At 46.3% G+C, this 27,058-nt stretch overlaps 1 protein-coding gene across 2 annotated transcripts in view; it reads right to left on the bottom strand.

The window, feature by feature from the left end:
* The window catches only part of LOC101065413 (VPS10 domain-containing receptor SorCS1-like), a 34,242-nt gene extending 12,390 nt beyond the window's left edge, over nt 1–21,852 (bottom strand). For both annotated transcript variants that reach the window (XM_029835352.1, XM_029835353.1), the window contains exons 1-14: nt 21,359–21,852; nt 10,867–10,934; nt 10,341–10,440; nt 9,976–10,134; nt 8,258–8,331; nt 5,141–5,205; nt 4,648–4,766; nt 4,252–4,341; nt 3,234–3,413; nt 1,861–2,007; nt 1,217–1,319; nt 861–937; nt 298–389; nt 86–193 (exon numbers count right to left, since the gene is read on the bottom strand). In XM_029835352.1, coding sequence (XP_029691212.1) covers nt 86–193; nt 298–389; nt 861–937; nt 1,217–1,319; nt 1,861–2,007; nt 3,234–3,413; nt 4,252–4,341; nt 4,648–4,766; nt 5,141–5,205; nt 8,258–8,331; nt 9,976–10,134; nt 10,341–10,440; nt 10,867–10,934; nt 21,359–21,586 — 1,610 coding nt within the window. In that variant the 5' untranslated portion in view covers nt 21,587–21,852. The remainder of the gene's footprint in view (nt 1–85; nt 194–297; nt 390–860; nt 938–1,216; nt 1,320–1,860; nt 2,008–3,233; nt 3,414–4,251; nt 4,342–4,647; nt 4,767–5,140; nt 5,206–8,257; nt 8,332–9,975; nt 10,135–10,340; nt 10,441–10,866; nt 10,935–21,358) is intronic.
* Nucleotides 21,853–27,058: the final 5,206 nt, after the last annotated feature.

The raw sequence follows: 27,058 nt of genomic DNA, 5'->3' as shown, positions 1-27,058 counted from the left end.
CTCTGGGAGCAGCGCCAAAGATGGCCGCCATCGCCTGAAACCTCCGCTAAATAGCAGCAATTACGGAGCTGCTGGTTGATCTTACGTCATGATCAGGATGTCCTCTCCAGGTTCCCCCAGCACGCCATCCACGTAGAGCGGAGAAGAGGTGAAGCTATATTTGTCCCAGTTTCTGCCTTCATCAAAACTCAGCCTGAGGGGAAGAACAACGGTTAGATGGCGGAGAGCCGGGCCACAATTAGACTTGAACCGAGCGAGGGAAGCCACAGCAGAGGAGCAGATCTGAGACCTCCTCACCAAATATGTCTAATTGGCAGCGGCGTGTGTCGGATGGCCACCAGAGATCCTCCTTGGTTCAGGAAGAAGATGCTGTACTCCTCCTGGAAGATCTGCAGTAGGGAACCGAAGTTTGCTTTCTCAATCGGCGACATCGCGCAAAAATAACACACATGTGCGCCAAATGGGGGGAACATAAGAGGGGTTTCAGAGGGCTGATGTCAGAGATGCGCCGATGGCACAAATCTCCGGGTTTATTTGTTTCATAAATAAGTCATGCGCGTATTTTGCAAAAGGCTTGCTGTCAAATCATCTTTGCTTCACTTCTTTGTTGCTGCGCTGAAGAACTGAGGAGCCGAAGCTGAAAGTTGGCGTTGAAGGCTGAGTCAGACTCCCACTTTTGTTCACCTATTCTTTCAGATTTTTTTTCAGCATAAAAGCCTTTTTATTCCTCTCTTTGTCTCCGATGGAGGGTGAAGTTCAGAGGAGAGAAAACATTTATTACTGCAGAAAACAGCGTCGCGATCAGAAGGGACAAGGAAACGGAGCCAGAAAGCCAGAGCTAAGTGGAGCTGAGGCGGTACCTCTCTCCAGGTGTTCCCAGCGTCGGCCGTGATGAAAATGCTGACGTTGGTGTTGGTGAGCTCCGCTCCGACCACGCCTGAACACAGAGAAGGCCCAAAGCTCGTAATCCCAATTATTTCAAACGACAAAACAAATCGGCGCGGCTTTGCGAAAACTTTATTCCTCAGACAAAACGGAAGATGGAGATCGGCGCGGAACAGCTGCGGAGGAAAGGCTGATTTGATTTCAGTTTGTGGGCCGGGAACAATAGAAATGTAACAGGGTTGAGTGGTCGCGCCGACGGATGTGATGAAGGGAGAACAACAGATTGAGCCAGAGAGAGAGAGAGAAGAAAATAAAAGAAGTTGATGCTCACCTGATGCGATTATGATTCCGGGAGCCGAGTCTTTGCTGACAATGTTTCCTGAGGTGTAAGGATTCTCCGACACGTGCAGGTGCAGGTGCAGGGAACAGTGGGGCTGAGAGGCACGGAGGGGATCAGATTACACCAGATCGGAATCACCAAGATTGCTTTTCCACACTGTTTACCTCCAAACCCAATTATTCCCCAGGATCTCATTGTGTTAGGGTAAATATGCTTGTAGCAGGGTCCAGAGACTCCATGGGTATACAGGTGAAACACTTTTGATTGTGTTAGTTTCACCAGTTAATAATTACAGGGTTTGCAGGAAAAGGACATTTTGGTTAAATGATCCGTCCCTCCATTATCCATCCATCTTCTGTCTACTAACATTTATTCCCGTTTAAGTCCCCCCCCACCACCACCACCCCCACCCCCAGGAGGAAGGAGTTCACTCAATAACTGAATTATTAATAGAAATATAAGATCAGCGGTAAGTAAATACAAGAACCGCTTTGTCACTCCAAAGATTCGGCTCAACAGGAAAACTATCTGATCTTCGGAATTCCACACATATCCTGTTTGTCCGTGACAGGATCGTATGCATGTTTAATGAGCAGACGAGGGCGTGACAAAATAAAGCCCACGCTGTCGCTTACCTGCTCGCAGTCAAGCTTGTTCCCCTGCAGATCAGCTGCAGGAGCCCGGAGAAGGTGCCAGTCTCTGCCCTTGTTGTACGTGATGTAAGTCTTCACTTGGTTCTCGACAACTTTATTTGACAGGAATACCCCTTTAATCCCGGCAACCTGCAGCCGCGACGGATGCAGAGAAGTGGTGGGAAAATAACAATAAAGAAGGTGGGGGGGGGGGGGGGGGGGGAGGTGGGAGGGGGGTGGAAAGACAACTGTAAATTATTCAGACTTAAGTCAAGCTGAAGATCCAGTTCAGACGGGAAGAGATCAGTGCTTCCAAGTGACTTTTGTTATTTATTTATTTCTTTTTGACAGGGAGCGCGATGCATCAAAACAGCACGCCCAGAGACACTTCTATTTATGTGCACGCACAGATTCACACGTGAAAGCAGCCCGGTTCCCCCTCCATCCGGTTCGGGGAATCGTTCTGTCCGCGAAGGTGCGCCAAGGTCAACGAAGGGTGAGTGTAACCGGCGCTGATGGGTGTGTAAAACAACGGGATTATCTGACCTCCGGGGACACATGAGAATAATCTGGAACGATACCAACATGGAGTCGCTTGCTCCCCTGCTGTGGGACCGGACTTAGATGGACGACGGGATGACCCAAAGAACGACCCGACTCAGCGTTGTGTTGTGCAACACAAATGTCACGAGAAAAGCTAATTAAAGCAGACAGGAAGTGGATTCAGAGTACACCAACATCTGTTCCATTATGGCGAGCACCCAGAAAGGAAATCAAGGCCAACTCGAGTTTCCTGGCTGCTCTGCCGGTACTTAAATTGTCCGTGTCTGTTAAATTGTTCATGAAAGCTCCCAAACTAAGGATTTAAACTTGTATGGCGCTTTCAGTATTGAATAAGGCTTTTTTATTTTCTCTTCATGTTTGCTCAGATGCGTCCTCAGAAGAGGAAAAACAAAGAAAAGAAGCACAAAGTCTGGTCAAACGGACGCGACCTTAAGTTTTAGTAAACAGCTCGAATTCACTGCTTTTTTCCCCCCTCCAGCACTTTAGAAATCAAAGTATTTGCATAAAAATTCTGACAGCACTGAACAGTCACTGAACTCATATTTTTATCTTGGCCTGAAGTTCAAGAGATCAGGGAGAGAAAATATATGTGTATTTTTATCTTTTTTTTCCAAATATCTGATTTTTCATTGCACTTTAATGAATCATTGAGATTGCACGCAGGATCAGAATATGCTTGATTTTAGTCACGCTATCTGTTAACTATGCTAATTATCATTAATTAACTGGACAAGTAGACTTCGAGCCTGGAGGAATCTTAATTAGGCCAAAAACCTCGAAAGGTGTTGGACCTGTTCCAGGTCATTGCCCACCTCGTAGAGGTCGATCATGACGTTGCCTTCGGGTCCTCGACTGCTCACCACGCTCTCCAACATCAGAGTGAAGAAGAGCCCCCTGGACTCGGACATGTAGAGGTTATAGGAGTCGTTCTGGTGCCAGTCCTGAATGGCCGCCACCACCTGGTTGTCATCAGTGCTGATTATCTGGAGGTCCTGAATAAATGAAATCATTAGTCTGCGTCATGCCCAGATTACGATTTTTAGGGTAGTCATTTGAACATAACACAAAAATTAGTGTGTGGGTGTACGCACATTTGTAGCATATTGAGGACCAGAATGCCCATTGTACTAGCAATGTGGGGCCATTTTGCTGGGCCGCACAAATTCAGAGGACTGTTTGAGAGTTAAGATGTGCTTTTAAGGTTGAGGTTAGGTTACGGTGAGAAGCTGAGTAATGTGTATCTACAGTATATCTAGGTCCCACCAGGATAGAAATGTGTGTGTGTGTGTGTGTGTGTGTGTGTGTGTGTGTGTGTGTGTGTGTGTGAGCAGGGAGGTATTCAGATCCTCTTGACATGACGTGTTCAAGATCAGACCTCAGGCTTTTCAGCACAAATAAAGATTTTAATTTGACTGAATATGCTCAGCTGAGTGAAGGACATTATGGGATTTGTGTCACTTTAAATTGACAGAGACCAAGGTTAAATGCACAGATGGATGGGGAAAGTTGCCCCACTGTGAACCCGAAAGCTAAAACAGCAGCGAGCGCGGTTTCCCGCTAATATAAATGGCCTCGTTAGCTTAAAATATTCATGGCGTGAGACAGACGGGATGACAACTGATTACAAAAACAATGCGTGGAGACTTAAATAAACACCCAACCCGATCACACGAGTGCGGATTGCTGATTTATTTTGCGAGATGATGATTATGCGGGGTAAACATGGTAATGAATTTGTCTACAGATATCACTCAAACAATAAACTTTGTGAACGCTCGACTGCAGCTTCCCTTGTGCACGCCTGAATCAAAATTAGCAGTCCAGTCCTACCTTTGGCAAAGTATACTTGGGGAGCTTCATCGGGTAGAATGCGTTTCTTTTATATGACACGTAATGGACCGACTGGCCCCCTACTGGAACCTGGGAAAGCAACAAAGTGCTAATTTAGCTCACAGCATTTAAATATTCACAAACTTCAGCGAGCATATAAAAAGCCGTTTAAACCCCTGCTTTTGCTTCCAACTAGCCCGTCGTAATTTATGCCAGCATTGTCTTATAACACACGGCAATTTTAATTTGGCGTCGCCCTTTCCCGGGATAATGGCTCCTTTTGGTTAATGAACGACACTGTTGTACGTTAAGATGCGATCAAATGCTGCAAATGTACAGCTTTTAATTATCTTTTAATGAAGCCAAACCCGGCGGTAAAGCACAAATAAAACCCACCTGGATGAAAACATATTCATCCTGGACCACCAGGGAATTGGGGATGATAAATCCAGGGAATGGCTTGCCCCTGTTTCCATCAGAGCAGTTCTGAAGTTTGCAGGTTATGTACTGTGACCCTGGAGGTAAACAGGAACAGAGGGCTGGAAATGTAAATACGTGATGCAGATAAAAAAACACACCTCCACTGAGCCGTAGATGGGGAATGTTGGAGGCCAGTTCCGGCTCTGACTGATAGATAAAGCAAAGGGCTGTCCCAGTGCGTTAGCATCAACCAAATGAGGCGGTCTCCCTGGAGACAGAGCATTAACACACGGGGCCTTGTGAAAGTATAAATGTGGCCCAGGAAAGAGCCAAGTCACAGGCTGGTCCGTGACAAATGAATGATCTTGATCACGCGATCACCTCCATTCAGCCCATTCAGCCAACCTAAGAAGCATCTTTTATACATCGGCCGTTTCAAACCTTGATGGGAAAACCGGTGGTGACTTACGTCCGTCGGAGACGCTGATCTCCAGGTGGATCATCCCTTGATCCTTGTCCAACCCCAGTCTTGACCTGTAACAATGGGATTCGCAATTAGGTCAGTCCCGTGTTTAGGGAAAAGAAAAAAAGAGGAGGGATTCATCTCTGAAGCCAGTTTTGATGTTTATTAATACGCAGCGAGTCCGTTGCAGCGTTTGGAGTCGCGTATCAGAACAGAGGGATTGGGATGAAACGGCCCCCGCTGGCAGCAGGAATCACAGCGCTTTAGTTTACATCTTGAACTTTTAATGGGGCCGTCTGGAGGTGGGGGGGCACGATCAAGCCAATAACGCAGCAACTTCTCCCGTAACCGCTGCCCTGTGGGCCACATTTGAGGGGGGCGGAGCTTAATGGGGAAGGTGTACTCGGCTATTTCATTCACTCTGAATGGCGATCCATCTCCGTGGCCGTTAAGTGCAGAGTGGCAGTGGTGACCACTTGTTGTATTAATAGCAGCTGTTGTGACAGAAGATGGGGTTTTTTTCATTTTCCATACGGCGTCTGAAGTATAATATAACCCCCCCCCCCCTCGTCCTGCTTCCCTCAGCACTCTGTAATTGCCTCGCAGCTCCATCTCTTTTAATGGACTTTCTGTCAAATACTTCATCCAATTCTATCAGTGAAAAGCAGCCATTGCTCTTAAATAAACTGTCCAGTGTAACACTCCGCCCCCCCCCCCCCCCCCCCAATCGTGCTCCCGTCTCTGTCTGCCTGTGAAAGCGCCTTTTGTGAATTGTGTTTATCTGATTTTTCTTTGGAAATAAAGCGCAGACGAAGATAAAAGTCTTTCTTCTGCGACTGATGAGCAAGGCTGAGTGGGAGGTGCCTGGCAGGGGGGAGGGGGGGGTGGAGGTTATTACACTATTCTCGTGCATATTTTTAACACCAAAACCTGTTTTTATGTGTTTTATTGATCATCTTCTCACACTCCAACTTTGATCCTGCAGGAATCTGAGACGCGGCTGTCTCATTTAGCATGTTGAATCAAGTCCAGCTTTCATGTGAATATTGATTAAAGAGGCTTTAACACTGCAAATGGAGGCTCGGAGGCCCGTGAGTGCACCTAAACAGCACTCCAAAGCAAAGATCTGCATTCGTCTTGACGTTTTACATCCTCACTGAAATCTTTATCCTGCATCATTAGAGACTTTTATTTGATGTAAAACCAGATCTATGCATGAAACTTTGTCAGACTTTCCATGTTCGCCAAAAGTACACGGCTCCTTGTTCCGGTTTTACCTCAGGTGCTTTGTTTTAATGGCTCCCAGTTATTTAAAGGCCATGATTGTACAGTGAGTTATGTGTTTTTATTGTTTATTATGTTGTAAATTGCAGTGAAGCGTGTGAGGTTTTACTAATAAATAATATTCCTATTCTTTATATGGGTCTCCAAACTGTGGATTCTTGGTGCTGGTAGAATTACAGCATTTTGTGTAATTATCATAATTAATAAACTCAAAACTGTGTCTGTGGCCATAAAGAAAGGAGTTGATTTGTGTCGGCAGCAGGACAAAGGGGGGTAAAATTTGGCTTGCGTATTCATCAATGTGTAAACTAGAGCTAAAAACATGGTGTAAAATAAATAAATACACATTTATCAGCGCGACATATGCCTCCCCGAAAAACCTTGGTCTCACATTCAATAATTAAGGTAATGGGATTAAAATGTTTCATATTTCATTTACTCGCATTCTGAATTATTGCTGAGTGCCAGGTGGTTTTATCGCCTTTGGCACGGCCAAGCTCGGAATTTAACCCTCCAGTCTCACCACAAAAGCTGCTTCGTTAAAGTGCCTGAATAAATGTAAGTAAATATAAGTGAGGGAAGCAGTTGAGCAGCAGGACGGGCGTATTTAAACACTGGCAATGATGCCATCTGCTTCTTCAACCCTTACGACTGCAGGATATCTGAAAATAAAAGGGCATTTCGGATTCTAGAACTCCTGAGAATATTTACAGGTATTCATTTCTGGGTCTGACCTTCGGTGCCCCCCCCCCCCCCGTCGTGTGCCGCGCACGGAGAAGCGGCACGGCTAGCATGACTATCTCCTACTTCTACCCCGCAGATGCAACTTTTGGCACATGTGGGAGATCTGGGAGTGAAGGCGGGATGAAGCCACGGCTCGCTGCGTTCCTCCATCCCGATCCCAGAGCAGCGGCATCCGATCTGTTTACGCTTTAGTGCAAACGCGAAAAATCACAAGATGCAGCACAGCTGGCCGCCCGGTAAATATTTAAATAAACACTTTTCACTGCTCGTGAAAAGGAATGTGTCTCTTTTTCCTCACCACCCCTGCTCTTAGAGGATAGATGAGTCTCTCCGGACTTAATAATTGATAGAGGGTCGGGGCTACGATGGCTCTACAAGTTTTATCGAGAGGGAGCGTTCGCCGTTCCTTTGGTGTGAAGCTGAGGAACACAAGGCCGCGTACAAGGTGGTACAGGACCTCCACAGAAATAACATCTTATTCTATTTTCTGCTTTCACTTGATTTGTAGTGTTTTGGCACCCAGGTTGGAGGGACGTCCTGCTTTGCCAAGGGGGCGGGGCCAATTCCCCTGACAAGCGTAGCCAAAAGTGGATACGGATGCTCCTCGAATGAATCAAAGCTGGGAGGAAAAGGCCCAGAGATTCAGACCATGGCTGAGTCACAACCTTCAGAGATGCTTCGTAACTGCGGTCTCGGCATTTTCACTTCAGTTCAAGGTTGAATTGAATATCGTCCCGCGCGACTCCAACAAAGGCCACAGTTGTTAAAAGCATAGCGCAGCTTTAATACCAGACGAGTGAAACATTACTAATCTGATGTGGGTAATCTGCTGACTGACTGCTGCATGACTCACTGCTGCATTTTCCTCCATCCAAGCAAATCCCAACAGAAAAATCACGCTAATTTCAAAAGATGAATCGGCGAGGAGCGAGATCGCTTCTCTTCCCTCGGCGCCGAAAACACACACCATTCCATTCAATAATGCAGAGTTGTTCTACATGTGTCAATTATTGAACGTGTTTGGGGGTCTTTTTATTTCGAGTCTATCAAAATTTATGGCAGCGGCGCCGCTGAACCATTGACTGTTGATCTCACCAGTAGAATCTGTTGGGGACGATGCTGTCGTGCACAAGCTGCCATCTCCGCCCGAATTCAACAGAGACGTAGAGCTGGAAAACAGAGAAGCAGATTGATCAGAGATGTGAGGAATAATTTACTCCCAGCCAGAGGAAAGACAAGAGAATTACCCTGATTTATGTCCAGCTGCCATGTCAGGCTTTTGGGGGGGGGGGAGTGGTCATGCTGACCGGTACGAGAGCGAGGGCATATTTTACATGGAAATACTACAATTCAATTCAACTTTCTTTATTGAGAGTTTGTTGTCATCAAAATACTCTCTCGGTGCTTGAATCCAGAGCCTGCCCCCCCCCCCCCCCCCCCCCCCCCCCCCCAAACACATAGCACAGAAGACTACCTTTCAACAGGAAGAAACCTTGAATAGGACCTCATGCTGAGGGCCCCGTAAATAAAAACATCCCATCATGACACCTCCATTAAGACAACGGTAGCGTAGGGGCTACTGAGACAACAATGTAGCAAACTCACAAATTTGGAAGCGGGAAGTCAAATTTCCCTTCTGTTAATTGTTATTCGAGCACAAAAACATTCTGTTCGGTCCTGTCAACATGAGCTCGTTTGGATTCATTAATTATAGCTGTCGCATTCACACATGGACCTGGGTATCAGCGGTACAAACAGAGCTCCATGTGGTTTACTGTTCTAATCAGCCTCATTGTTAATGGGGACATCAGGAGACTTTGAAAGAAGGAATTAAGTGTTTAATTTGATCCCACTTACTCTGACGGTCCCCCTGTTACACGAATAATTGCTCATGTTTCTGCGGTCAGGTTTAACAAATATTATAATTCTGCCTTAGAAAAGATGTCATGCGTCCTCTATTTTCCCCATTTTTCTTGTGAATGGTTGTGTCCTGGGATTCCGAAAGCCCATCATCTTGTAGCACTGGCCGAACAGCGGCCGAGCTAATCTCAGAGCTTTACAGGGATGAATTACACCGTTTCAGCTCCTCTTGGAGCTTTAAGCTTTTAAAAGACATGGCAGATGATCAATAAATATTAAATGAAACTGAGCCAACATTATTTTCAGAGGTGATGAAAGGAAAGGAATCGGTGTTGTTCGGCATCACCAAGAAGAAGAGAATAACCTGAGGGCAAACCTCTTTAGCTCCTCTGACCCTATCAATAGCTCTTGTCTAAGCTTTCATCTTTCCTCTACGCTCCGTTAATCTCTCCTCTCAGACCTCAGATGTCTGGAGAATCAAGTCTTCCAGCGACGAGCCGGGGAAGTCGATCCGGATGATTCGGTCGTGCTGAGCAGAGCGGACAGCAGAGTCCTCGCACAGAGCCATACGAGGTGTGTGTTTGGTCTTTATTTATGCGGTCCGCGTGTGTTGGAGACTGGCTGCTGATTGTTTAAGCACGTCTGACTTGGCGCTGTCTGGGACTCATCAATTTAAAGTCTGCCGCCGCGGCGGCTGACGTGATCTCTCCTGCTGCAGCCTGGATTTGAGCTTCAGGTGTCTTCACGCATGGAAAATGTACCATTTCCACTGTTTCCCCATCTGAGACACTCATTTTGTTCTCACCCAGCATGTATGTCACATATACGGCATACTTACACTGGTCTACAAAGAGCAGACCAGGGCCCTTACATCCATCTAGGCTTTAGTACTGCCACACTTTAAATTGCTATTCTTGCCTTTTTTTCCCCCACATCTGTCACCTGGGTATTACCTTTTGGTCATGGCTATAAGCCAGGATCCAGTCCTCCTGCTCCGGGTGAAAGAGAAGACTGAGGATGTCGAAAGCTAAGCCGTGTTTCTGATAGGACGCCCCCTCGTCCAGGCTAATGAGCAGGCTGCTCTCCACCTCCGGGTCCGTAAGTAACATGATCTGAGATGAGATGAGAAAAGAGGCGGAGGGGTGGGGGGGGGGGTGAGCGGTACATCTTGACAAGCATCAACCCCGCAGGGCTTAAATGTAAAGCTTGGAGGAGACGTCCAGGGCTTCTTTGTATGGAAACAGCACATTAATAATCACTGGCAGATATTTTTGTAGCACCAGTGGGATTCTTTTTTTTTTTTTTGCCCACCACCTACCTTCCGTTTGTTATTCGGACTCACGTACAAGTAGCTCAGTATGACTTTTGGCCCGACCTTCTCGTTAAGCTTCTCGTAGGTGGTCCCATAATCAGTTGACCTAAAATTCAATTATAGGATAGAATTTAAAATAAGGTTTGATGTGGAGAAGGGAGCCACACACACCAGTTAAGACATAGGCCGTATCATTAGGCATATCAGGGAAGCAGAAAATTGCAACAGCAGAAGTCATGAGGCAATTTGCTAGATGAATGGATTTTTTTTTTTTAATTAGGAGAATAAACAAGGATATCCTGTGTGCCGTGAGTTTAGAAAGGGGGAGATATGATTACTGTTGTTACTGATGCTCGGGGGTACAAATCTAATTGGGATATTTTTGATTTTCCAGCTGACTCAAGGGCACGTTTCGAAAAATAGATTTAAGAATAAGCAAAGGTAATAAAAGTTGTTGACTGCAGTCTTTGCTGGCAGGGTGGCAGGTGGAAATATACAGTATATAAGACCTGAAGCAGATGAAGGGTCTCACCTCCATAAGGAGCTCTCTGTTACTCTGCCGGAGTTGAAGTCGTAGTACTTTGTCAGCATGAGGATCACCTAGGAAACAGATCAAACAGGTTACAGGCTTCTAAGCGAACACGTCACATGTTTTAAAAGCAACCTGCTTTGACAGGTTTATTAAAAAAGTGAACGCGGCTGTGACGGCCTGTCAGTCTCACTGTCCTGCTTATAAAGCTGCAGATTCCCTCTGGATGATCTAGATCATATATGTATGCAAACAAATTCTGGCTTGGAGACCCAGAAGACCGTCAGCAACTGCTGCCAGTGATAAACCAAATGAATAAATAAGCCAACATTGTCATTAATTCAGCACAAATGCAAAAAATAAAAATAAAAAAGGGTTCTATACAAAGAAATGGAAGTCGTGTTCAAATCAAGGAAATTATTTTTGAAGAGGGGCGCAAATAGGGTTCAAATGGAATGTGGTGTGTTGGTTTATGCTACAGCTTCCGCGCATCGTGCTGCTCTTTGGGAGTCACGTTCAGGGAGCTCCGAGTATGAAATATTATTAAATCATCTGATTTATAAAGACAAACCGTTGTTCTGCGTGCGCTGCCTCCCATGCAGAGGCCACCACCCAATTCTCCCATCAAATTAACTCCTGTGCCACGGAATCACCAAAAACGATGAAAATGAAGACAAGAATCAGCTTTTCCTTTTCTCAGTTAATAGCTGGGGCCACAGCTGTAAGAACGCTATACTCATCACCCCCCCCCCCCCCCCCCCCCCCCCCCCCACGTTGCCTGCGGCTGTGCGGATGCGTTGTCCTGCTAACAAAACAGCAGAGATGACTATTTTTATTTCTAAATTCAGGAAAATAAGAGCTACAGATTTGTTAGCGATGAAATTAACAAATGCTGACAAATTTAATTGTTCCTGCTTCTGCCCTACACGATCTCATCCCCGTTCCACCGTTCCATTTTCTCTTCTTGTTTTAAAATGCCGACGCCACACTTCGTGCGCCGAATATTAAACGAATAACATCCCGAGTTTCTTATGTGCTAAGTGCTAGTAACGAGGATTTGAATTCTCATTTTATTTCCAAATTAACAGCCATTATTTTGTTAATAACTAGCTAAGAAAAGGCTAAGTTGTCACTTTTCAGAGCCCAGGAATGTACCCATAATTCATGTGGCCCGTTAAAACGGCGGCGGCAGGGCGGGCTGCTGATTCAGTCTTCCAATAACGTGGCCTTTGCACCTCACTAAAGCGATAGCCTCGCGTGCATTAAACCCTGTAGCCATTGGAAAACCAGCACAAAAATACCCTTTCTCCATGGCAATTAACTTTATGCATTTGCTTGGGTTGGATCCAGAAATACAGTCAGATGAATTTTGCATCCATCTGACAGAGTTTCCTGTGTTCAAAGCGTGAGGTGCAGCCCCGTGGCTGCAGTTAAAGCATCAATACTGTATTCACTTTGTAGGTACTGCAGAGCCAGGCAGGTGTTTGAAGTTAGCATTGTCACGCAGGCCTCGGAGTTGCCATTTGAAATCACCGGACTGAGCCTCTTATTTCAATCTTACCCAGCTTAAATAATAATGCAAAGCACATTAGCATATTTTCCCTTTGAAACTGAACCAAACTGTCACATTTGATAGCAGTTAGCACATTATTTATATGCAGCTTGACTGCAGCGCCGCCATCATACCTCCAAACTGGATTATTTGTCATCCAAGACCTAGCAAATTGATTTTTTTTCCCCAGCATCTAATCCTTCATAAATCTTGAACTTTGAGATAAATACACGGGAAAATGATTTTTTTTTTCTTTTTTGCCATTATTCAAGACTGAATGAAGGCTTAATAGTGTCTTAAAGGTCTTATGGCTGATGAGATGAAATGTGAAGGGAAGTGTGAGTCGCACCGAGGAACCAGAGCAGGAGGATTCTGTTATTAAAGGACAGAAACCTGAGACAAATTCACTCTGACTTACAAAACAGGTTTCCCCATCAATAAACCCAGCCACAGATTTCAGAGGATAACTCCTTAAACCCAATCACAGGTGATATTACACACGCGAGTTATTGATTGGAACATTGAGAGTATGCACAAATGTGACATATTGGAAGCTGCTGTTGCATGCTGGGATATAGTCCCCTTCAGCAATAACCCTAAACATGAATAAACAATGAAAGGAAAGATGCCTCTCTCTCCAAAATCTGCTTCTGAGGGATTTTATTTTTTCATTTCTTTTTTTCAGATTTCATTACAATCATCTAGAAACGTAATTGCACAGCAAACGCCGCAGATCTTCTCTGCAACCGGATTGATTTCGGCGAAAACAACGGCTGCTGCACTCGAACATGACACCAGTGCCAATGTTGCAAACTCTCCTGCAACAATGAGACACATCTTTCCTAAGGAAAGTATGCTTTTGCTGTTTAATCAATCTGGATTTGGCAGAATCCGCCATCTCCCTCTCAGCCCTGTTGCCAAGATCCCAGCGCTGATTCCCTACTCTGCTTTAACTCATCATCCGTGACACGGCCCATCAAATCTCTGTTTTTACCCAACTGGGCGCTGCTACCAATTCCCCAATTTGGGATTCATTTGAAGTCCCTGTTTGACTGCGAGAAACAGTCCTGCAATTTTTCGCCTTGTCTTGTGCTCCATTAGTTTCCAAGGAAAATGTCAGTCTCTTTAATTGCTAACTGAGGTTCATTCGTTACTAACGTTCTTTTCTGCCGTCTATGACATCCTCACCTACACAGAAAAGCCGAAGCATAACCAAAAAAGAAAAAGAAATGCGACAGAAAGAAATCCTTGCTGTGGATGTAAAGCAGAGGGCATATCTAAACCATAATCAAAAGCCAGTTGTCATGGGAGCCATTTGTATTCATACATGAAATGGACTTTCCACTGATTGTCATTAAGGTTTTAACGTCTCCACAAGGAAGTTTGAGTAAGAAACGACATGATGACAACCCTGTTGCGTTCGACAGCGTTCGGCAATTCCACGACCTGATTCACGGTCATGTGACTCACTCGGCCGGCATGCACCTCGGCGACACGCGTAAAGCGCGGGGGGCTTTTGTGTGCCACATCAACTCGCATCGTTCCATTAACGCGGGCAACATATCCTGGTGGAGCAGATGCCGCGTTGGAGCCGCCACGTTTGAAGTGGGCGCTGCCGGCTCGTCCGTGCGTGGCAGGTTGTGGCAGCTCTGCGCTGCGAAAGTGCGCCAACCCGACGGTGTCACTGCAGCACGCGCACGGAAGGGGGCCCTATGGAAGAAAGGGCGAGGTAGAGCCTGATAATTAATAATGAATAGTTACTCTTGAATAGCTGATCAAAGAGTAATGAGGTGCTGCATTTGGGTAATGATATGTTGATTTATGGCATATAATTCCTGCACTGCAACAGGAACTGTGCTGTCCTCTCATGCACTGACTCAGGCAGTAAAGTTGGACAAAGTGTTAATAGGATATATATATATATATACACACACACACACACACAGAGCTGAATACCTAACAGTCCTGCGAATATCACACAAAGGGCATTGTAAATGGGCAGGAAACAGATATTCTGTCTGAAAGGCTTTCAGGCTCACCAGCCAGTGTCTAACTTTATTGGACTCCTCGCGTCGAGCAGACGGCCCCGCGTGGAAGGACCTGCGCGGTTGGTAAGCCATGTGAAACGGCGGGCTCCCCGTCTCCGGCTTCTCCTCTCGCATCGTTTGCCTCTGTGCCATAAATGAAGGGGCCAGTCATTTCTGCAGCAGGGCCAGGATGACACGCTGAGCTCAGAGGCTCCGGCGAGCGCGGGGAGGGGGGCCAGATCGATGCAGGGGAGCTTTGACAGCCAGCGAAGGTTCTTCGCCTGCTCGCTGCGAGGATGCTTGGGGTTTTTTTGTTTGGGTTTTTTCCTCATTAATTTCACAAAACTCTCAGTTTTTGTGTTTTCTGAGACTCGGAGGTGCTCAGAACGATGGCAGAAGATAAGTAGGATGATGATGAAGTAAAAGCTCCCCGGACTCCCTGGGTATTTCAGATTTTACCTTATTCAATTTGTCTGAATATATGCTTATTCTGAATGGGAGGACATAAACAGCAGTCTGCTAAAAGCTTCGGTCCTTACAGCCTGCATTAAAATCATCATTTCATGGGAGACTTCTATTCACAGTCCTGCCATTATGTTGCAAACACGTTTAAAAAGCCAATATGGGTGTGGCCCATCTGTATTTATTCAGTCCCGCTGAAGGACGTAAGGAAACAGTTGATCAAATATGCTGCACAAGCACGACTGCACTGTTTCTCTTGACGAGAATTTAGGCGTGTCAGTCACCATCTGCATTAGTCGCCCATCTGCAAGACTTTCGAGCTGAATCCACAGCAACACCCCTGGAACGAGAGAACGCGCTCCGCCCGAGCTTTAGTCAATCAATGCACAGAAGTGGAAAAGGAAGGTGACTAAAATCAAGGAAGTCAAGAGGCCCTACAGTAGCTGAGGTCCTGCTAACACCTGATTTTGTAGAAAAGTGTTCTGTGACAGTGGGTGATCTGCTGGGACTTGCAATTGTGAAGCTGTATCCGGCCTCGCTGCCAGAGCGGTGGCGGGCGCTGTCTCAGACCAACGGCAAAAACAAGCCGACCTTCACGGCCAAACATGCAAAATCGAACAGAAATCGAACTCTTTGGACCAGAACGTTCAGACAGATAACCTGCAGAATGTTGTCCGAGCGCAGTTTTACTTCTATCTGTAACTTGAATTCAATGGATGTTTGAAAACCTGCTGCATTCGTCTGCATTTCAGTGAAAAAATGGAAACGGTTGGAGAACATGCTATTGTGATTCATCGCCATGTCTCCCCAGTAACCTACACAAAGCTAGCGCCACCTACTGGCCTGGAATAAATCACCTTTGTTCAGAGTTTCTACCACTTGGCTTCATTCCGGGTTGTGTGTGTCAGCAGCACCACGACAGCCTTCACGGATTTAACTTTCTGAAGAAAAAAACAACTTCCTGCAAAGATTGTGTGTGCAAGACTAGCAAAAAAGCCCTTGATAGGTCAGACCTCCACCAAGCAGCTCATTTCCTCATATAGCGACTTGTGCCCAGAGTATATAGTATATACGTATAGACAGGAGTAACAGACGTCTGCATGACATAGTAGGTTGCCTTATGATCAAAGAGAGCCCCTTGGCTTTGATCTTTAGAACATGGAAGGTCAAAGTCCATCCGGAAACTGGAGCATCACCAAAATTTAAGCGCCTTTTCTTTTGATCTGATATTTTTCATTGAATTCCTTTCACAGCTTTTGAACTTATTTCACTAACAAACAACAAACACATCTTGGTGCAGGTGGAACGCAGAAATGGGGCATAAGTGCCAAAAACGAACAGCAGCGGCACCAGCACCGCAATCAGATGGGAAACAGTTTACTGTTACTCCTCGCAAACAATGTCTCCTTTAAAACGGAGCCGGCTCAGCGCAAAAAAGCTGCCAAAGAACGCAAAAAAAAGACAAGCAAGTGCGAATACCTGCCTGAAAAAAAGAAAGGCGCCGTGATTGTACCATGAATAATGCATCGCTCCGCTCCAATCTAGATTATCGCCGCCATGGAAAAAAATCTCTTTTTGCGGAGACAAAAAAATTCCGAGCAAAGCAACAGAGATGTAACGGAGCTCGCCAGAGAAGGTGTTGGTGTAGCTCGCCACAGGAACGTTGGGAAGGTTGGCAGAGTTGCACTCAGACAGCCAGAAGTTTGTGTGAAGTGCTAAGCTTGAAATACCACCTCCTCTGTTTTTATCCTTGCAGTGCAGACAATGTCACACCCGGTATCGTGCCAGGGAAAAAAAATAGATCCTTTGTCTCCGGCCGCCTCGGGCTGAGTTAAGGTTTTGGAATTCATATCGTTATGTATTTCATGAATTTATTTATGTCTCTTCAGCTGGATGTGTGATGTGCGGCGTCTGAATCAAAACCGTAGTGGCGCTTCACACCTTCACGGCCTGTCTGTCGCGCAACGTGTCAACGGGCTGTACGCAGGAAATTAAATCTGCAATCATGCTAGAAACATGCTAGAGCCGGCGGGCCCGTTGGCGTGACCGTACAATAGGCTTTAATTGGAACAATCTGATGAAATTAGAGAAATGAGATAATCAGAAACTTCGTTACATGTTTCAGTCCGATTATCAGATTTATTTCAGCCTATGTTGGTACGTAGGGAAGTACACGGAGAGCAGCCGATACGCTGCTGCTCCTGCTGCTCCTGCTGCTGCTGCTCCTGCTGCTCCTTCTGCTCCTGCTGCTCCTACTGCTCCTGGTGTTCCTCCTGCTGCTCCTGGTGTTCCTGCTGCTGCTTCTCCTGGTGCTCCTACTGCTCCTGGTGTTCCTCCTGCTGCTCCTACTGCTCCTGGTGTTCCTCCTGCTGCTCCTGCTGCTCCTACTGCTCCTGGTGTTCCTCCTGCTGCTCCTACTGCTCCTAGTGTTCCTCCTGCTGCTTCTCCTGCTGCTCCTACTGCTCCTGGTGTTCCTCCTGCTGCTCCTACTGCTCCTGGTGTTCCTCCTGCTGCTGCTCTCCCCTTTGTTCATATGCCACGTTTGTTGTCTTTTGTCTCCCGCCCATGCTCTCTTTTTCTGCGTTAATTAACAGCTCTGCGTGCATGAAAGTATCAGGGAGAAATCCCGGTGCGTTAATCCGATTTCTCATAATCGATCTGGCGTTATCAGATAAATCATGTCACGCTGTTTACGTGATCGCTTGAATAATCCGATAAGCCCAGAAATCGGATGTGATTTGATTTTTACGGCCGTGTAAAGGAGCCCAGTGAGGGGACGCCAAGCGAAGATGAATGGGCTAGCTTGGGTTGCTCCCAAGGGTCCGACGGACACGTTATTTGTGACGACCGCCTATATCGTTGGCATTTATGAGCGCCAGTCTGGACGTCTTACATCATTGACAGAAATATCTGGAAGGTTCATTCTGAAGTCTGGCCTCCTGACTGGAGGTTAAACATCAGCCCAGGAACAGACGGAGTTTAAAATACACTCGTCTTCCCAGAAGGATGCAGCCGACAGCACATCACATATGGAGCACACGCACTCTGCAGAGAAACTCCATATATTTGCAATATTTCTTTCCTGGGATGTGGCCTCTTACGCTCACCTGAAGATTAAGATTGATAATTGAATCCAAACGCAATATATCAGCAGAAACAGTTCGGCACTGAACAGCTGGTGCGCACAGATTCATCAACTCGGAGCGCATGTGTTAGGAATGGGCAAAGAGTCAGAATTCCTCCAGTGCTGGTCTTTCATGAACAAACGCGGTCTGACCATGTGACCACTATGTTGGGCATCACGCGGCGTGAAACCAATTAACACCTCAGACGAAACCACTGCAGAACTGGTCGGTCTCCAGTTTGCTCGAAGCAGATGAGTTAATGTGTCACACGAGAGCTCGTAAAAGCTAATGAGGACTGGATTCATAAACAACAGGGGCTGATGGGGGAGTCCTTACGCGTGAAGTATGGGTAAATATGGATTATTTATACGTGCTTACAGTCAGCTCCATGTGACCCGAGGCCGGCAGGATAGACCAGAGCACCGCAGCCAATCAGCACGCTCTCTCAACCCATTATCAGTGCCAGAGGAAATTAGCTGTTCAGTTCAAAATGATGTTAATTAAAACTTTAAGCGTAACTTTTGAAACGGTGCGCCTTCGGTCTGATGATGAGACAGATAGACAGAAGAAAAGGAGTTCAGCCTCCGCTCTCGAAAGCCTCAACAAAACTTGCTCACCTTGCTTTTTCCTTCACCCCCCCCCCACCCCCCACAACCACCACCACCACCCCCCCCAATCATCCTCCTCCACTTACTTCTGATTCAGCAAATGTTTCACAATGTCACACACACACAAAAACCCAACAGTTAGACCCCCCCCCCCCTTTCCTTTTTTTGTTTTTTTTACTCCCAGTTCAGTCTTCCCGGTGGCAGCTGGGTCACATGTGGAGCAGACCGAGGTCATAATGACCATCGCAGCGGAGCCTCGCGTTTGAACCCGAGGACGTGTGGCTCCATGTTTACCTGGAAGCGCAGAAGAACAGCATGATGCCGATATCAGACAGCGGAGTTTAGCGGAGCAGCAAGGGCATCTTTCTAATCTAGCCGCTTTTCGGCAAATATTTTCGCAGCAGCTTAACGTTCTGCAGTGATCAGGCGACCGGATCTAAGAGCAACACAACAGAGAGGCGCTCAATGCTAATGTCAGTCAGGCTGAAATCTGGATTTCAACCGTGGCAAAATCAACACCTGCATAAAGAAAAAAAAAAAAGAAAACGCCTTAAGTGTGAAGAGAGAAGAGGTATTACGTCGGCTCTGCAGATGCTCTTCCTGTCAGATAAGGTTGTGTATTGATGTGGATCTGGCTGCCGAAGTTCTAATTCAAATCGCACCCAACCGCCTGATGCTCAACAAGCCGGACAAAGACTTTCCGCACAGAAAAGAGACACTGATTCACTTTGAAAGTTACTGCGATTTTGAATGGATGTTTTCTTTTGCACCTACACTGGTGGTTGAAATCACATTCCCCTCAGTCCTTGAACTACCAGAGTGGAACATTTGGCATGCACCTACGCAGCGCAGGCAGCGGGCGGGGCCTGTAGCGTATAGTGTAGCGAAGGCGAGGTCTCGAACCCTACAATGCCCACTCGATGCATGTAACCGTGCAAAAGGATTATGCAAAATCCCGCTGATGTTGAATCACCAACGCTGGAATGTCAGCGTGAGTTAACCGCACTTTCATGTTTGATAATTACAAACACATATCCCCTCTATAGTTTTCTTAATGTTGAATCATCCATGGATGCTAACTCCAGTGACTCTTTGCTTTATCGCTAATGCAGTTTTCTTTGTATTATCTTGCCCCCCCCCCCCAGCTAAAATCCTGTTCATGGTGTTTCTGATCCATTTAATTTTTGCACAAATCTCCCATCTCTCACCCTCCACGCAGGCCTTGCAGAGTAGAACACACACACAACACGAACATTTCTGCTGCTAATGGTTACCTACTGTTTTGTTAAAAAATAAAAGCATTATCATCCAAGGAACTCCGACGTGGTCGGACGCGCTAATGTTTATGTTGACTGTAAATCAGCTTGCAAACAAAAAGTCAGAAAATCTCCTGTTTAGTCAGTAAATATCCTCAGCTCTTGGTTTTCTTCAGTTTTCCGTGACAGTAGGCAGCAGTTTTGCTTTGCACACACGCGCTTTGTGTGGGGTTTTGGCCACGTTCAATGTATTTTAATTGCTCAACTCATTTGTGATTATTTAATTGTAACTCGGTACAGCTGCGGTCAGGAAAAAAGGAATGCTGCAATGTGATTTAGCCTTTCATTTACGCTCTTGTTAGCGCGCACGTCGCCCGAGGCCGTCAAATATCCTACAGCGACGTCACACAATTACACAGGGTCAAATGTGACCGTGGCAATCTGTCTCGCAGTCTGTCATTTCTGACCTTCTGGGTATCTTTGATTCCCAAGATCAAGTCTGGGGCCTTATGTCACGCAGCGAGCTGTTAATTTTAGCACAATGACAGGACGCACCGCAAAATTAGAGGATGTCAGAAAGACGTGTGATGCTCAGATCTCCATCAGGCCAGACAGAAACACACTCCTGCACATTTCTCAGCTCCTGCTGTGTGTTTGGGGGCACGCAGTTCCCATCCAATGTGACACCTGATCAAATGGAGGCAGGGGCATCTGTGTGTGTGTGTGTGTGTGGGGGGGGGGGGGGGGTCGAGATGGGTTAGGGCGGATCCATTTACATTTGATTTTCCTTTTTATTTTAACAAAAGCGGCACGGAATCAGCCAAAATATAACTTAGCCTCCATTTTGGTGAAGGCATTTCGAGTCTCTCACTGTGGCCCAAGAACCACAAATATGGTAACTTTAATCCCCCCCCCCCTTCTTTTTCTATTGTGAGCCCATAGTCTCACCATTACTTTAGCACTACTGTTTTATAACGTTGGGATTTAAAGTGACATGTTTGCATTTTATTTAATCATATAACAAATTAGGTGTTTATGGCTGCATTATTTAGACAATGTGTTTATTTTTATTAAGGAGACCGAGACCACTTCCTAAATTTAGACAAATGATTTCATTCATGTGTTAACCTGCAAGCAGACAAAAAAGAATTGTATGATTTACTTAGAGATTTATGCAGCGCATTCTGTGTTGAATATTTTACTTCTTTGTGTTTGCAGCCAAGTCTGCCTATACCGAGTCAGCTCACGAGTGAATGTGGTGCATGTTTTCCGTGATGGCGCGAGGCACGTCCGAACGGCTCTGCGCCCTGCAACAAGCGATTTCCTCAGCCAGACCCTTCGGCGTCCCCCTGCATTCTCACTCTCTGACACATCAGATGAGCACGGCGAGACGTGCCAGTGAGCGCTGACCACAATGCGTCAAAGGAAGTCGCGCGTAAATTTGGAGCGCCGCGAATCCACTTACGCTGCTGTTCTGCCCGGACCAGTGCACCATCGCCTGGTTGTGAGCCGTGTCCTCGCTCAGCGCAAACGTCGAACTTGTCAGCTGAAACTCCTCCTGGTCCAAGAGCGAAGCGTCCTCCACACCCTCTGCCCTGAATCCGGACCAGGTCTCCGCGCTTCGCGCGCTTCGAGTTCGGCTCTTACTGGACCCAGCCGCGTCCTCGGTCACGATATCTGGCAACTGCTCCATCTCCAGGCTGCGGTTCTGTCCAACATCGGTGCTGTTCTCCTTCAGGTCCGAGTCACGCAGGGTAGAATCAGACGTGCGTAAAACATTTCCAGGCGATACTTTGGAGATGGAAAGTTTTTCCTTGTCGTTCTGCCCGTCCTCCTGAGGTGCTCTCGGGCTGTCGGCACCAAATTCCGGCTGCACTGTGGATGAACTTTTCACTGCGTGGGGCTTTTCGTCTACGCGCGGGTTCTCCCGCTGCGAAACCTCGACGAATCCGTCAGCATCTTCGAACGAAGCTTCGCCAGAATCGGTCAAATCGAGCTCCGAGACCTCCCAGGGATACGCCGTGATGAGGGTGAGCTGACACGAAGGGCTGCACCTCACCTCCGCCTTTGTTCCAGCCAGGATGGAAGTTGCGCTGAAAAGCCAAATCCACTCCAAGAAAATCGCGAAAAGCCAGCGACCCGGGCGCGTCTCCATTCTCGGTGATTTCTCCCACTTCAGATGCGTTAAAAACGTGCCATTGTCGCTCCTGAGCGTCCGCCCGTCATCACCTGGCAAAGTGGAGTTCGCGAATGTGCTGCGGGGAGGTGCGGCAGTGCGCGCACAAGTGTTCCAAGTACTGATGCAAACGATGCATCAGAGGAGGAGCTGGAGGCTGATTCCTGGACGACAGGAGAGGGGGGCTCCTCACACGCACCCGCGTCTCAACCTGACCGGAAAGAAAGAAAGAAAGCTGCTCTCCTAATAAAGTTCTATCGTCTGATTTGCGTCCCTGTCGGATTATTCTGTGCTATGTTCGACTCACTGAGCACGATTTGAAGGATTCTTATTTATTTGTTTTTGGTAGGGTATTTGCGTTCACGGGAAGGGAACATTAATGGCTCTGCCTGGGGTTGTCACTGTCTGGAAATGTTCCTGACAGCAGCTCTAGAGGAGTTACAATGAGGCTTCACATTTTCCATTAGCACAGGCTGAGGTAATCAATTAACAAGACTGCCAGTGTTTACTGACAATTATGCCAGGCCAGATATGTCTCTATGCTGCACAACAGCTCACAAAGGCATCATTAGCAGAACTCCTCCAATGGTGACAGGCACAGGTCCCCAAAATTCAACCTTGTTTTTCTTCTATTTTTTGACAGAAAAGCATAATGGGGATTAAACCCAGAGACGAACAGGTGATCTCTTTTTAGATCTGCCATAAGAATGTAAATAAAGATGAACAGAGAGCCTGTTGTTGTGAAAAACAGGCGTATTTCTCTTTACTTTCACAGGCCTTCTAATGGTGAACCATTAGGAGAACTACAGCCTGTCCAAACACACTGATTAAATTCTGTTTCTGGGCAACATTTAGTCAATATTGATGAGGATGCCGTTGACTGGTGACTGATGCGGGAGACACTCTGTATATTGAGCTGTTCTCCCCATCGCTCTGAGCCACGACGTGCTCTTGTTCCGCATACGGGTCAACCGCACAGAGACGTCTTTCATTGGCAGCCATTAGTGATGCAGTGAGCAGGAGCTGTCTCAATCTGTTTCAGTTAGCCCCCTCCAGACAAGGGGAAACCAGTCTATAATGCAGACTGATGTCTGACTGAGAATTTCAATCACGGGGAACATTGGTTAAAAAGCCAAATATCCCGGCTGCAATGCAAACCTGGATTGCAGAGCAGCCAGCAGAACTCAGGAGAGACGCCGAATGTATTCATGTACAAGGGACACCTACATGAAAGAGTTTTTTTAATCGGTCGTTTTGGGGATAAAAATGGCGCCTGACACTGTGCACTGATCGATGGAGGACTGTTGCTTGTCTGCTTGGTTTAGACATGGATGGTTGTGCTGGTGCAGAGCTCCAGAGAGGCTCCTTTATGCTCGTTTCCTTATTATAGTAGCAATCAAGAGAGAGCAATTGAATAAAATCCCCAATCTAGCACAGACATATATTTCATCTTGTAGATTATTCCCATTATTTGCTTGAAATAAATGCATTGAATATTTTAGCTTCTTTAAAGCTAACGTACACGTATAGAGTATTAATACTGTGCACTGTTACCGTGTCAGTGGTTGTAATCGAACATAGGAAAAGACATCAATCTTGGTCGGGTTTATACCAGGAAATAACTTGAATTAGCCTCTGGTTTCTGACAGACTGTCTGTTTCAAAAATAACTTGATGTGTGACAAGTGGGGGGTGGAAACGTTGGGTGAGGTAAGCTACAAGGATAAATGGAGAACATTTCAAGTTTCACATCCAGAGAGAGAACACTTTCCGAGTCCGCGTCCTCAATATAAAGGGTGATGAGGTTTGTCTGCTAACGTGAACCCCCGACCGGCTGTGGCGCTAATGTGGGACACTTTCCTCGGGTCACGTGACACCGCTAATGTTTCACTGCCTGCTGCACTGCAGCAGAGCGAGATCCAAGATTGGAGAAACTGAGCCAGGCGTGTTTTTTTGTCTTCTTTAGTCTGGCCTGGTGTCTGAAAGTGTCATTGTTGGTGTTCAGCAAGTCATCGCTTTGGTCGCTTACGTGTCTTGATCCAATAAACGCATCGCTGAACACATGAAGACTCTCTTTTCCCCGCGCACGTTTACCTAACAAGGCAGTGGAATGTTTAAATAATTAGCTGTAGCTAGTAAAAGGTCAGAGGAAGAGAAAATAGTCTGCTGCAGTGTAACTTGCATTTGTTGTTCTGATCCAATAATTAATTGTAACAACATTAAAATGATTTGGCGGAATCGTTGTGATTAAGCAGACGGATCTGCCGCTCTGACTTCTGTCACGTGCACCGAATGCTAACGGCTACAATCCCAGAGCTGTCTGTGCCGGAACCTTTGGAGCAGAAACCGTCCAAGGCGCTTGAAAGAATAAGACCAAGGTGCTGGACGTTGTCGGATTATCCGGATATTTGATTTATTTTTGTCGGAAAATAGCAGGCTGCTCTTTGGCTCGTCACAGGGATGACATCTTTATGGCGTCTGGTTCACTCTCAGCTTTCCTAATTACTCTGACGATCAGGGCAGAAAAGGGGCATCATTCACGCACCATCTCGCCTTTTTACCCCGGCTGAAAAAAGCTCCAAATATCAGAGTTTAGTCATTAGCTCGAAATGTAGAATGTAATAATAGAGGCTGCACCGCGGCAATAGAAAAGTCCCTTTTCAGCCTTTCTAAAGCTCGGCGCTGCTGCGGGGACGTCACTGCACATAGAGAAGGTGTGAGGACGGGGCTGTCACCTATGACTTTCATTTTAATTAGTGCGGAACGCACCAGGAGTGAAAAGCGACTTTTAATTATATCATTTGGCAAAAGGCGGTATAGGCTGCAGGTTAAATGCTCTGACCCCAGTCAGATGCTGAAAGGTTGTGGCTATCTGGAAGTGAAAAAAAAGCACTGCATGATGTCACAGGATGATTTCAGGCTGTCTGAGCTTTTCACACGCGGTGGAATGAGATCTGCATCGATCAGACATGCAGGAAACGACCCCCTACTACGCGATTTAACGGGCAAAAAACCCCGAACTGAGCGCCGAACGTCTGGAAAAAGGGTGAGCGTGGGATATTAAACTCACTGTAAAGGGCAACGACCTCTGCGTTTGAGGGATCATGAGATTATTGATGCATAACTCGGGTATTTTTGGATCCAGCAGTCGTCCACCTGCCTTTTCCCATTAATATATGGAAACGTTGGCCAACAAACCTGAATCTGTCCAGTGGTTTTAACTTACCGAAAATTCACACTCAGTTATTCCTCCACATGAAAAAGGCTGATTTTGTTCATTCTGTAATGTTTTCATTTAACAAAACACAACGGCCCTCACTGCCCACCTCGACCCTGCAGCATTTGTGATGGGTGTGAGGTGAGCAGGCCCCTGACCCACTGCTCCATAGATTCAGCTCTAGCTGGAAGCGAATTTATAATTTCAACATGGATGGAATACCCTCAGTTATGGTTCAAATGGCTTGCAGTCAGGTCTAAATGGCATCTTCTGAATAAATCCTTGCAGCACAATCAATGTAGGAGTGAGTAGTCAAACTCAGTAATGAGATCGTTGGTAAATGCACTCTGACTGTATATTATTGCGAAATTATTCCGCTTTCGACACAATTTTTAACATTTCAAGACTTGATTATAATGGCTGAGAGGAAGTGCTAAGCAGGAAAACAATTTTAGTCAACAGAAAGGCTTTCAGTCTGAAAAAGACTCCAAAATAAAACACCTGCTAAAGCCTCCCTGAGCGATCAAGTGGATTTTTTTTTTGACCACTCCTTTAATAACGTGTCTCCGCTTTGTTGTGAAGTCTAGGTGTGATTTATGAGAACCCGATTCGACTTCAGGTAATAAATTCTCAGGCGGTGGGTAATGGCCCCCGTGTCTTATTAGTCTTTGCAAAAGTAAACATGCTGAAAAATGATGACCAAGACATTTGTTCATTTATGAGACGTGCAGAGGTGATTCCCGGGGGTCGGCTTCAGGTGGTCCGAGGGAACGGGCCGAGACGAGCCGGAGCAACTGCGCCGAGGACGCTCAGCCCGTAAACATTCATATCGGGGAGAAATATTAACGCAGCAGGTCCGGAGTTCTCCTGAAATAGCTTGTAATTAAAAGTTTTTAAAGTCGGCTTTGATTGAAAGTTTGGACCCGCGTACGGAAGAGTTCCTCATTAAGCTTGCGCGTTTTCTTTTGATCCAATCATTTCAGAGATGATTACAGCAGTTTGGAGCTAAAGACAGAGATCCATTAAATCTTGATAGAAACACACTTGGAGACTGGATACCAGCGGAGCCGAGCGGGACGGCGGCGATGGCGATGGCGATGGCGATGGCTCGATAAGGCAAATAACGTGCAACAGTCAGTCGATGATGGAGCGACCTAGACTGGGGGAGGACTGGTGGACAGGATCATCCATTTTAACACATTGCAGAACTTAATCAGGTTCAACAGCCTCATTACTTTAGTTGTCACGGTGTCTCAGGTCATCACATCGATATCTTTTTGATACACATCAAGGTCTTTAGCAACATGGCATTTAGTGTTGCTCCTACTATGCCCAGATTGATGTTCTGTCATCTGTAGCTGAGTCACTAAAGCTTAAATTGGGTTTACTTTATGAGCATTTACTAGCTAGCGGTAACAGAAATGGTTTGGATCCCATCTATTCCATTTGCTTCCTCTTAATTTCCTCCCACAGACCACAGACAGCAGTTGATTGAAGGCATCACGCAGCCACACCAAAGGCTCACCGCAGTCTGTCACATTATTAATTGACAGCTTAAGCAGGGAAAGTGGATTATACAAATGTTGAATTGGCTCTTGTAGCCCACAGTTGCATTGCTCAGTGTCGTACCTTGAGCTGAAATTCCTCTTCAAGGGTTTTCCCCCACATTTCCTCCCTTTGGGAAGCTAGCAGTGAGTGTAGATTGTAAACCACACAACTTTTCAGCCTCCTATTTTGGTTTATGTTTCGGTTACAGGCTGCTGAGGCTTCTGA

The sequence above is a fragment of the Takifugu rubripes genome, chromosome 4 (assembly GCF_901000725.2).
Source record: "Takifugu rubripes chromosome 4, fTakRub1.2, whole genome shotgun sequence".
Lineage (NCBI taxonomy): Eukaryota > Metazoa > Chordata > Actinopteri > Tetraodontiformes > Tetraodontidae > Takifugu > Takifugu rubripes.
The sequence above is the reverse complement of the archived record's forward strand: the minus strand, read 5'-3'. Positions and strand labels throughout refer to the sequence as shown.